Source organism: Neodiprion lecontei, chromosome 6 (assembly GCF_021901455.1).
Source record: "Neodiprion lecontei isolate iyNeoLeco1 chromosome 6, iyNeoLeco1.1, whole genome shotgun sequence".
NCBI classification, from domain to species: Eukaryota; Metazoa; Arthropoda; class Insecta; order Hymenoptera; family Diprionidae; genus Neodiprion; species Neodiprion lecontei.
Window position 1 is genome coordinate 30,034,208 of NC_060265.1, and position 11,704 is coordinate 30,045,911.

The 11,704-nt window shown below is 42.7% G+C and overlaps 1 protein-coding gene and 1 long non-coding RNA gene across 2 annotated transcripts; both read left to right on the forward strand.

Annotated features, from left to right (window-relative positions):
* Window positions 1-280: 280 nt before the first annotated feature.
* On the forward strand, window positions 281-1,420 carry LOC107227064 (high affinity copper uptake protein 1). Its single transcript, XM_015668097.2, has 4 exons — window positions 281-401; window positions 571-704; window positions 795-857; window positions 941-1,420. The coding sequence occupies exons 1-4, from the start codon at window positions 393-395 to the stop codon at window positions 1,137-1,139; spliced, it is 405 nt and encodes a 134-aa protein (XP_015523583.1). The 5' UTR covers window positions 281-392; the 3' UTR covers window positions 1,140-1,420.
* A 1,682-nt stretch (window positions 1,421-3,102) lies between these two features.
* On the forward strand, window positions 3,103-4,688 carry LOC124294946. The gene is made up of 2 exons (XR_006904845.1): window positions 3,103-3,713; window positions 4,363-4,688. It is a non-coding gene; the product is annotated as an uncharacterized LOC124294946 (long non-coding RNA).
* The last annotated feature ends 7,016 nt before the right edge of the window (window positions 4,689-11,704 follow it).

The window sequence follows — 11,704 nt, forward strand, 5'->3', positions numbered from 1 at the left end:
TTTACAACAGGTCATGGTCATATCAAGGTGCATTCGACTCAGTGGTAGACAAGGAATGCATCGTTCGTGGACGTTGATTGTCTACAATCTACAAGCCTAAGCTTGCGGATTATTGGAAGTAGGATCGTCTATAGAGGGGAACAGAGTACACAAAGTATGATAGCCTCACAGGCAAACAGGCAAACACGATTGACCAATAATCGCGGTCGATTAATCTGTGTGGTACTCAAGAAACCGACGTTACCTCCTCGACTTTCACGTTAAGATAAACGACCATATCTTATCAACGTGATAAAAATACTGTCTTCAAAAGTCTAGGAGGCAGCCCCGCGTCTGCCAGGCTCTTCTCTCAATCGTCTATACCTGCACCAAACGGATTCAGCACCGTCACCATGCACTCTGTAAGTCGTAAATGAATATAGAGCTACAACTAAGTGGACATTCTCCTAACGAAAGATCGTATACAGAGCAATGCATTATTGGCTGGGATAAATATGTAATTTCACCGTAAAGTCGAATTCGAACGATGCGATTAAATCGTGATTCCTACTTTTTTTGTTACCGTTATAGATGTCATTCCATTTCGGCGTCGAGGAGACCATCCTCTTCGACGGCTGGGTAACGTCGAACTGGCAGGGTATCGTGGGTTCGGTGGTTGGAATTACCCTCTTGGCCGCCATCTACGAGGGTCTCAAGAATTACCGGTAGGTTTTTGATTCAGTTATTATCTAAACAACAAAGAGCAACCGAATGTTGAGCCGTCCGACTGACCATCTTGCATCTTATATTCTCAGCGATTACCTGTTTGTCAACGCGTCCGCGCTTCATCAGGGAAATGGGAAATGTCCACCCAAACAGTAAGTCTCCGATTTCTCTACTTGTGTCACTAAATTTTCCAAAGCTGAATCCATTGTTCTTGACGAAATGTTCCGTGTGACAGGCCATCGATGTCCTCTGGAATCCATCTCTTCCAAACGATCCTGCATATGATACAAATCATCGTGGGTTACTTCCTCATGCTGATTTTCATGACTTACAATGTCTGGCTCTGTATCGCCGTCACCGTAGGTGGTGGTTTTGGTTATTGGCTATTCGCATGGAGAAAGGCCAGCAGTGACATTACCGATTGCTGCAATTAGGGCCGCTGTTGAATCGCCTATTTTACGACAAATACCGCTGAAGATACATGGAACACGTGGATATGGACAAAAGATGAAGGGGACAACCCGATTGGCAATTCCAGAATTTACCTCAGACTTCCAGCAAAGGCCGCGCGATTGGGAAGACTTACTAATCAAAAGAAACACTGTTTAAGATCTGTATTGAGCTCGTCTTGCCCGATTTCGCTTGCTCGCGAGAACTCTGGCGTGAAAGTCTATCGCCTCGCGATCGGTTATTCAATAAAATTATCAAATTTCGAATCATAAACCAAACGTCTTTCCTTTACTTCATCCCGTATTGACTGTAATTTTTTAAGATTATTCATTTTGCCCAAAGAAAAAAAGAATCTGAAAATTGGGCAAGTATTTCAGAACAATGAATTCGATGAATAGCAATGAATCGTCAAAGACCATTAGAGCTAGATCTCAATATAAAAAATTTAGATATTATAAATTACGATTTCATACACTGCATCTACTTTTGCTTCTGAGATAAAAAGTGTGTTGAGTCTTGATCATTGTTTCTAGTCATCTTGAGCCACCTTCTTCAATTCCATCATCTAACGAAGTCGTCTAGCGGTAGCTTCAGAATCAATGATTCACTGAATTTTCTTATCGTACAACTTCAGTTTACCTGATCCCGGACAAAGGTCGTGATTTATTAGTCGTTACGTATAATTAATTGAATACACCACCGGTGACAGAGTGCCTGAAGAAACGATTGATCATGTAGAAACCTGGATTACAGACAAAAACTCGTAATTAAAACGCGGTATTAAATCTTTACCGATGAAAAACGACTCGAGATCCACGCTCGTGATCTCTTCTCACTGCATTGTCCCTATTAACTACAATTTTCTAATTCCTCGAAAAATGTGCCAATGACAATTGATACTGATAACAGATAATTGCAAATAATTTAGAGGTCATGGGCTTGTAGGTGTGAGTTTAATGCAAGTCGAGTTTCAGACGCTATCTTTTTGGTCAGATACGATGATCCATCGTTTCTGTACCTGATTAATACCGGTGGATCTTGATCGTCCGTGATCATCACGGTGCAGCGTGTTGTAGGTATAAAAAAAAAAACTTTTCTTTCTCTCCTCCTTATTACCGTGCGTAATTGTAACAGACTTGGCACACTCGAATCGAAATTTAGTAATAACAAATATGCACCATGTATACTTTCGATGTCATGTTTAAGCATTATCTACCAGTATAATTCTAGTCATTTTGTAGTTTTCTTCATTTTCGTATTGCGCTACATGAAGTCACAACGAGAACTGCGCAGAGGAATGGATTGGTGTGAAAACAACGTTAGGCGATACCTTTCTATCTCTTTCTGTCAGTTCGAACTCATTTTGTATGTACAGATACTATTTAAACAGATTAAAGTGGCGTAAGTGCAAAAACGAAGCGCAAAAAAAAAAAAAAAAAGAAATCACATCATGTAATATATACGTGACAGCAAAAGATGGAAAGCAGATGTAGATTCGGCGCATTAAAACCTTCGTGTCTGTAATATTGTTTTTTTTTTTTTTTTTTAAAGGAGGATTACGTCGCAGACCTGTGTAATCAGCCCGGAGACTAGTCCGTATTCACGTGTTTCCGTCGTGCAAAGTAGGAAATATATTCTTTCATTCAAACTTGACCCAGTCAGGATGATTCTCACGGAGTGGAGATGCCAGAGAAGAATTGGAACGTATCCAAGATATGGGATATCGAGAACCGAGGATGGGGCTCTGGCGTTTGGTGAGAAAAGTTGCCAAGTCTCATCCCGATGCATCGACCTCAATCGCCATTTGAATACAACTTTCAAGACTCTCGTGATATCCGAGTAGTAAAGAACCGCTGTGAAATTCCACTTTAACTCGACCTCTCGTTCACTTGGGATCGCTTCGTTGCACCCAAGTATCCGCTTGGTCACTTGAGCATAACTTTTTGACGAAGCATTTCTCACTTGAAAAATAATCAGCTTCATCGTTCATCCGTCATCGGCTTTTGCAATATCCTCGAGTTAGCCTGATGCATTAGTCGTCTCGCGAAAGCTGGAAGCCATGTACCATTTTTCATACCCTCTAATCTAGACAGATGTCAATTTGTCATAATTTTATTTCAATGAGTAGATAGTGATGGATGCTTCGGGAAGATAGTTGTAATCTAATCGACTCGGGTGATTAACCGCGCGTCTTTCAGGGGGATTATATAAGACAATGCGAACGAATTTCATATTTTACAATACGGATTTTCGCGCCGCGCGAATATGTCGACCGATAGTACTCAGGGAATCTTCGCCGGAACCGAGGCCGGAAATGCAGGGCCTAATCGGAGATCTCGTCAAATAATTCTCGGTTGGGACCGGTTCAGTTTCTCGACCGTGCTTGCACTTACAGGGTCCTTTCTCATTTGGGGTATCGTCTACTTTTCCTTCTACGAACCCGGGGAGGTGGAGCCTTGTCACTGACGGGAGGAAGTAACGTGTGAACGAGGAGGAGAAGGATGGAGTTTTGTTTCACGGTTATTCAACGCCCGGAAGTCACGATACCGGCTTTAATCGTAAGCATGAAAAAAATGTTTGCTTCGACGCTAGATCGACGCTTTCGGAAGGGCAATTTGTCGGCTAGTCCTGTCAGTCTGAATTCCAAGCGGGGGAAGTTTTTTTTTATATTCCCATTTTGTTATCGATTTATTCAATTTTTTTCATACACTTGGCATTTCTAATTAGAACCGAATACGCGATAATTAACGATGACGCTAATTGGGACTTCAATTATTGAGTATTTTCTTATCTGCTGATTTATATGTATGTAAATAAAATAGTGAAGGATGAATAAAAATTTGCAACATTATACAAATTGTGATGAAATTTGCGGGTTCTTGTAGGAGATAAAACGTTATTGTATTGTGATTATTATTATCATTGTCATTGCTGTTATCGTCTTTGCGTGGGTAAGAAATGCGGCATGATGATGCAAATTATACTCGGATGTTAAAAATGATTGCTTGTACGTTGGAAAATTGGGCGTTCTAAATGTTACATAATTGTAACATTTAAACTCGTGTCAACATACATGAACCATGTACGCATTATCGGGTGCCGATGATAATGTGAATATGATAACAACGCGTCTTTTTAAATTATCGAATTACAACGTATATGTTTCTTTTTTGTTTTATGTAATTCATTGCATTCCATCCGTTACAGGAGATTTGACTATCTCTGACGCAGGCGGGCAGTTTCCGAACCGAAAATCATCGACCAGTGATAACTCATCGAAAATCTAATCCTCTTCTCATCCCCTCGACGAACTCGGCGCGAAAAATGGATCATCTCTTAGGATTACTCGATGCGACGAAAGTTACGCGGAGGACAAATGCGCGATAATACGGAAAGGGAGTTAATTGAAACACTTGAAACACTTGAAGCACAAAATATGTAAGACCAAATCCCAGCCACGCCGTATATTCATGGATTTGAATCTTTCGACTATTGTTTAACGCTCGAATAAAGTGAAATAAGATAATCACGAACGTGCCTATCCTCGATCCTTGCCCGGAAACAAGTTTTTCCTGCCCTGAATATCAAGCGAGAAAATTTGCGAAAAATCTTTTGCACGATAATTGCACCGAAGTTTGAACCGCAGAGATCGCATTGTGCAATTACTCGCCGGTGGGGGACGAGTTGTTATCAACCCCTAACGACGACCCTTCCAGCAATTGAGAATGGAACACGACGGAGAGTTTCGATCGCTTGGAGCACATCGTTTGGTCATTAAAACACTGCGGCTTTGCTTTCGCTCTGTTGTTCTCCTTGTTAAACCGCATGTGGGTTCTATTTGCGTTCGATTCACGCATGCTATCGAGCCCTGTTTCCTGCAAAGCTGCCGTTTGCAGATATACTTCGCAAGCAGGAGAAACGCACTGAAAGACCGCAAAGTCAGTCAACCGTCACGACGGCATGGGTTTATTTTTTGACCACTCGCTCTTGGTTCTAATTAATTAGTGGAATTTAACGCAACACGTTTATAACCTCAAGGGATTATACCCAGTCAGGAGACCGAAGACAAGCGATTTTTCAAGGACTTTTTACGAAGAGACATTTCAATTTATTTGTATCAAAGTTTATATACTTCATTCTGATATTTTTGTTTTGTAAAAATAATGATTTTTAAAGCTGTTGTAGATGATCCCCGAAAGCACCTTTAAAAAAAGGCGTTTTGCGGCAAGCAAGATATGTCTGGACTGGATCATCCGAAATGAAGAAACAAAGAAGATTTAGTTAATATAAGGTATTATCTGGTCTTTAATCGAAGGAATAAGCGATATATTCATTTTTAACAAAACAGTGGCTTCACAAAAAAACAATTCGATTCTTCGCAACAATTTTCCCCATGATTTCTTTACACAATGGAAAATATTTGTCGGCGAAGAAAAACCTTCGATCAAGGACTGAAAAATACATTTATAAAGCTTGTGTAAAAAATTGAGACTGATCGGTTCCGCCGCTTCCGACAAATCTTGCTCACGGAAAACATAATTTTGAGAAAACCGCGTTCAAAGTTTCAAAAGCACTTTATACGCTGCTACGGCGTTTCTGAAAATATCCGTAATTTTCGGTGAACGACATTCCTTTTTCGTCCTTATCGCTCCTTACCGGCGGTATAAAAGTACTCGCTAGGTATAACCAGAAACAGGGTGCGCAGTACGGATACAAATTTGAAATTCACTACAAATTTCCACTTTAGCAAGTGGGCCCTGAGAAAACGGCCGAGATCTCAAGGGATTCGCGTTCGGTCGAGCTGTATAAATTTACCCGACATCCTCCCCCTCTATCTTTGAATTATAAATATTTCTGGTCGCCGAGTTCGGGTGGCTCACCTGACAGCCGCCCTCATTTGACCTCCACCTCGACCTCGGGCTTAAACTGATGTACCGTTCCCCGGAAGTCCGGAAAACGGTCGAATAAGCATCAGGTGAGTTGCAGTTGTTTGCACCTTTCAAACCCTATTTCGGGCTTCACTCTCAGCCGTCATTGGCGGTTGTTCACCGAGTAAATCGGAGTGTGGTTTGCGTGGTTGGTAACTGCTAGCGTGAGAAGGGCTAGTAAATAAGCTCGCGAATTTTCGAAGGTTTCCTTGACTGAATAACCGTAAATAACCTGTGACCTGGCCTCTTTGAATGCGAGGCACAGCTCGACTGGATAAAGAACGACGAGCACATCGGTTGCATTTACTCCCAGCAACAGGGCAGGCAATAATTCGATTGCCTTCTGACTGTCATCGGTAAATTCAGCGCACCTCGGACTAGTTCTCACCGTATCGTGTTGTACCTTTAGTACCACTCTGGCTAGATTGCCTCGAGTTTCATCCTTCCGAGTCTAGGTCAGGTGAAATAATTCGGAACTTTTGCTCACTTCTTTGCGCCGGTTCGCAATAAAGTTCCTCCACGCTTCGTTCGACAATTCGGTTCACGCTCGATGCTTGTCCCTGTAACGTGTCATTGAATTACAACATGCTGGAATCGACGTGGAGAGGTTTGGTCGAAAGTACAAAAGTGAAAAAAGCCAAACCGAAACCGCAAAAGCTCATCGAATTTTTCTTCATCCCTCACTGCGGGTTCTTGTAGTCTTTACTGACAAGGGAATCAACGCACTCGGTACAATTTTTTTCAACCAGGGTGGCATTTGTGAATAACGATTTTTGCCGGGGGAGAGAAGATGAATCTTATCGAGCGGCCCATGATTAGTCAGGGTGTACGGTATCCCCTCGAATAGACTACATATCACGGGCCTTTCTTCGTCGAGAACAGAGATAACCGCCTTTGTGCCAAGGCACCGGAGGTTGAATAGAATGAAGATGAAAAGGAGGGCGCAGAAAAAACGCTGACTTACTCGTAAATGAGAAAAGATCACTTGACCTTGGCGACCCAAGTACTTATCATCATTGTCAGAGGAATTCAAAAAGGGTAACTCGTTGAATACTGCGAAAGACACGATTCTACGTTCCTTCTTGTCGTGCGATAAGTCGAAAACAAAAAAAAAAAAGAAAAAGGAATAACTTGCCAACTTTCAATTACACTTACCTAATACGAAAGAATTTCAACCATTGATTGAAACTTGTCGATTATTCCGATCGACAAAAAATCTAGGATGAAATTGTGAAGTGATTCAAATCTTTTCTGGAACCCTTCGACCGATCTAATTCACACGTTCGGTACCGAAAGCTCAGGCTTCGCCGAAGTTCTTGGAAATATTCTGCTAATTGCACGGAAATCGTCCGCGGTTAGTAAGGCAGATTTTTACAAAGCTGCGGCCGGAATCATTCGCACGGAATTGTGCTTACCCAGTGCGGTGCTATCTACAACCAGTTTTCAGCTATCGGTAGGGGAGTTGAGCATCGATTTTTGCGCGTGTAGCAAAGATTCTTCGGCCTCTTTCTAGCGCCTGCAGACCGCAGCACCGTCTTAAGCAGGTATGGGCAGCCGAATACCGACGAACTGTACAGAAAATACCGAATTATAAAATGACCTCGTTTTTAAGCAAATCACGTGTAAAACACCTCGAGTATTGATTATCCTATCACGTTATGCGTGTTCCGAACACGCCGCGTCATTCTCACGTTCAGCAACTGCACGCTCGAAACCGATCCTCGAAATGTTAAAAAATCCATTGCACCCCCCGCCCTCAAAAAGCTCTGCAATTATCAGAATCATACCTGATCAAACTTTGTCGCATTTGTTCGAATTCGAGCATTCTGCTTCTTTTGGAATTACGTGACGTTGGGTATAAATTTACGAGTATTCTCGGCCCGAGGGAAGTGAAAAATTGCTTTGCGAACCTTATCACACTCTGCTGAAAATACACCGATTCCACATACGGACGGGGTGTTAATTTCACACATGTTAGATATGTGAGTGTGAATTGCGACCGCGGGTGGGGAAAATCCTGGATAAGAATGGGCCAATGCTGGAGATCGAGACAAAAATAGCGAGGTGCGAGGTACAGATAAGCCGGCAGTAAATGCGAATATGGTATTCGAAACGGATACGCGTTTATTTTTAAATTCGTATAATAAGGCGGATTTAACAACCCAGCTTCGCACTTTTCACTACTTATGAATATCATTATGACGCAGGTAGCCGGTGTATTAATAATTACACGCTGCGGTCGCATTTAGCTAATTGTTCTTTTTCCCGCACGTTCTTGACTTTCGATTTCTGACCGCCTTGCGATAAAGTTTTCCTGCCAGGTCCTTGCATTATCCATACTAAAAATTGAAATCGAGGGATCGTAGAATTTCAGAATACCGAATCGACGAAACACGAACCTCTCTGAAATACCTGTAAAACACTTTGAAATTTACATCCAAAAATCGATTCGAAATTTGGGACAGTTCCCTCGTCAAAATACCGAGGTCGCGGGCATGAATTTTTTTTTATTTACAGTTCACATCCTTATCTTTGGAATATTTACAGCGTACGGTTATCGCGATATCTTCACGCTGGGCCAAGGGGTGCCTTTTTCACGTAAAAAATCTAGGCCAACCGAAGACATTTTTGCAACATCGACCACACTGTAGGTTACTCGATTCGTTACGCCCCATGAATAGTTCAGAACCCAACTAGCTGGTCTCTTTTCTTTCACTTTTTTTTTCTGAAACAGTTTTTTTCCATCCCCCCATTTTCTTTCGCCGTTCGTTCGAAGGAATTGCAGAGGCTGGCCTTGACCTCAGTCGTACTACTAAACATTACAAAACACACAGGAGAACCCTCGACTTGACACGCGAGCCTGGAAAGACTCTGCACTCACCTGCCTATAGATATGGGGCATTCCACGGGCCCACGATTTTTTGTACGATGGTCCTCGCTTTGCAAGGCACTCCGTTTTTTTCTTCAAATTGCAACAATTTTTTCAAACGATTTTATTGATAGACATAATTTAAAAATCTTGGAAAATTCTTGAAAAATCGTATCACGTATGAAAATTGTTAAGCTTAGCGTCGCAAAAAAAAAAAAAAAAAAACAGAAAACATTGAAAAATTAAAAGTGAGAGTTATTTTACTATGGATGATTGCTGAAACATTTTCACGTATCAAACCGGACGCGTGAGAATTTTTTCGGTTTATAAAATTGTGTCGATCGACAAAATCGTTTGACAATATTGTAGAAAATTCAAATCAAGTTGAAAAAATATGAAAAAAAAGAAACGGAGTACCTTTCAAAGTGAGAAATATCGTATAAAAAATCGCGGGCCCAATACGAGAGGTCAAGGGTCAGACCCAGGTCGAAGTGGCACGGAATGCCCCGTATGTGCTCTCCGAGTAATACACGTTCTTCCGAGGCGTGTATGCAGCTCCATGTACGCCTAATGCCTTTGCAGCCGCAGAAAAGGTGTGCGTGCGAATGTACAGGGAGGGTGAAGGTGTTAAACTGCATGGCGGACGAATGCCGCGAGTATTATACCGGGGGAGTCGTTAAAATTATGCGGTCACCCCCCCCCCCCCCACCCCCTCCCTCCCGGCCCCCTGACTTCTCCCCGTCGCGCAAGGACGTTACAGTTTTATTTTATTATTTCCGCATTAGCGCGAACCTGCAGCAAGTTTCACCCTTCGCTCACCCTGCCAACCTTTTCCACGGTTCTACCCACCGTCGTTATTTAGATATCCGTTTATCGCGGTGATCGAACTGCTGCAAAGGCGATTCGATCGACGAAATTCCGCTCTAGCCTGAACAGGGTTGATGAAAAACGAACGTCGATCAGTCGAATGCTTCGACCTTTCGCTTTGTAACTGAGATTCGGCGGAATAATTTTTCCATCAATATACAATTAGTCGGGGAGCTTTCCGATAGCTACGATAACCGATCCCCGACCTCGTTGTCATTTTTTGTTCTAATCATCAGTCCTGACTCAGGTGTAATCAAAAGAACCGCCCAAAACCACTCCGTCAAAGGATTGTGGAAAAATTATACACAATCGGACCGCAAGCGGCGAACTTTCGGCGTAACTTTTTCCCGCCCTTCGTCTCTGCTGTGACAGCGAAGCTTTGAACCCGGAAATCTTTCGGAAGAACATAGAATACCTGGAATAGGTAACCTTAACAAGCAAGGACTACGTGGACGGTGCCGAGTCTTTCCTTCCTTCGGCCGAATGAAGTTGGGCACATGTAAGAAGGAAAAGAGGTCGCGGTTCGTGGGCTTTCTATCGGCGGCCCATCTGCTTGGCGTGTGACCTTTTGCTTCTCCGCCGCGGCTAATCTCGACCAATATACCTTATACCGCTTCTCCATTTTCAAACCCCATTTGCCGACCTCTTTCGACAATTTGTTCTATCCGTTCAGCCCAATAATTAACGAGCCTTATCCCGTCTTTGCGCTGACCCTTTCTGTCCATCACATGCCGGGGGCTTTTCCCTCAAATATTAAAACGCTTTAGCGGATGATTGACCCGTGGGGAGCTGTTCGATCCACTGATTATTTTACTTTTATTTTTTCTAGTATTTCGATCGTAGAAGCAATGCTTGAATTAATCATGAAAATTCCCAAACCCATCGCGCGATTCGACTTCCCGAATTTCCTGGCTTACCAGTAGATCTCTGGGAGTTAAAAAATTTTTTGTGACAAATGGATGTTTTTTCTTACACACAAATTCGACTCGATTACCATCACTCGCGTGCGTACAGGCAGTTGTGTATGTGCAGCACAATTCGTGTCATGGTCCTTTTTATTTCGGCACTAAATTATACTCACGTCTCGAAAAATCCTCAAATGTATTATTCTTGCTGCGAATTCGAGGTAATTGCCGTTAATTCCATTCGGCAGAGATAACGAGCTTATTGGATTGACACGCGTGCGCGCCTAGCGATTAGATACTTCTAATCGTCGATAGCCGACGTTGATTGTGTATAATTTTTTTTTCCCCGACACCTGACACCTGGCAAATCTTCACCCAAACGTTTCGTTGTTTTATTTCTTCCCTATTTGTTTTTTTTCTCACCTCTTTTTTCTGGAGATACATAAATTAGTCGCGAATTGGAAAATCCGAAGCTGGTAGCCTAGCTTTTTCACCCCTCGGATTGCAGTACAGATAAACCCTGCTCTATTAAGCGCGCCGTTTCACAACATGGCAGAGGTCAACGGAGGCAGGGATTAGTAATGACGTAGCCGTGTCACAGGTAGCAATCAACACCAGAGACCCGGTTAAAAAACGGCAGGCATGACGTCGCTGATCCTGGCAGCCGCGTAATCGATGACCACATCAACTGCGTAGGTAAAAATCCCCGCGATCTAACAAAGCCTTCTTGGCTTTCGAAGCGGAGCTTTTGATGTGGCGGTGGCTCAAAGGTGAACCTATCGAGTTTGCGTTTGCGTGTCTACGGCTAGTTTTCGACCCGTGTTCGCTCGGTCGAAACATCGGCTACAAGACCTCAGAAATTGCCGGATTTACAATCGCCACGGACGATTAAAAATTCGCAACTTCGAAGAAACTCATCAACGCTATCGTTGTTATTACGAATTATTTTATCGAATCGAATCGAAGTCATTTCGAATAAT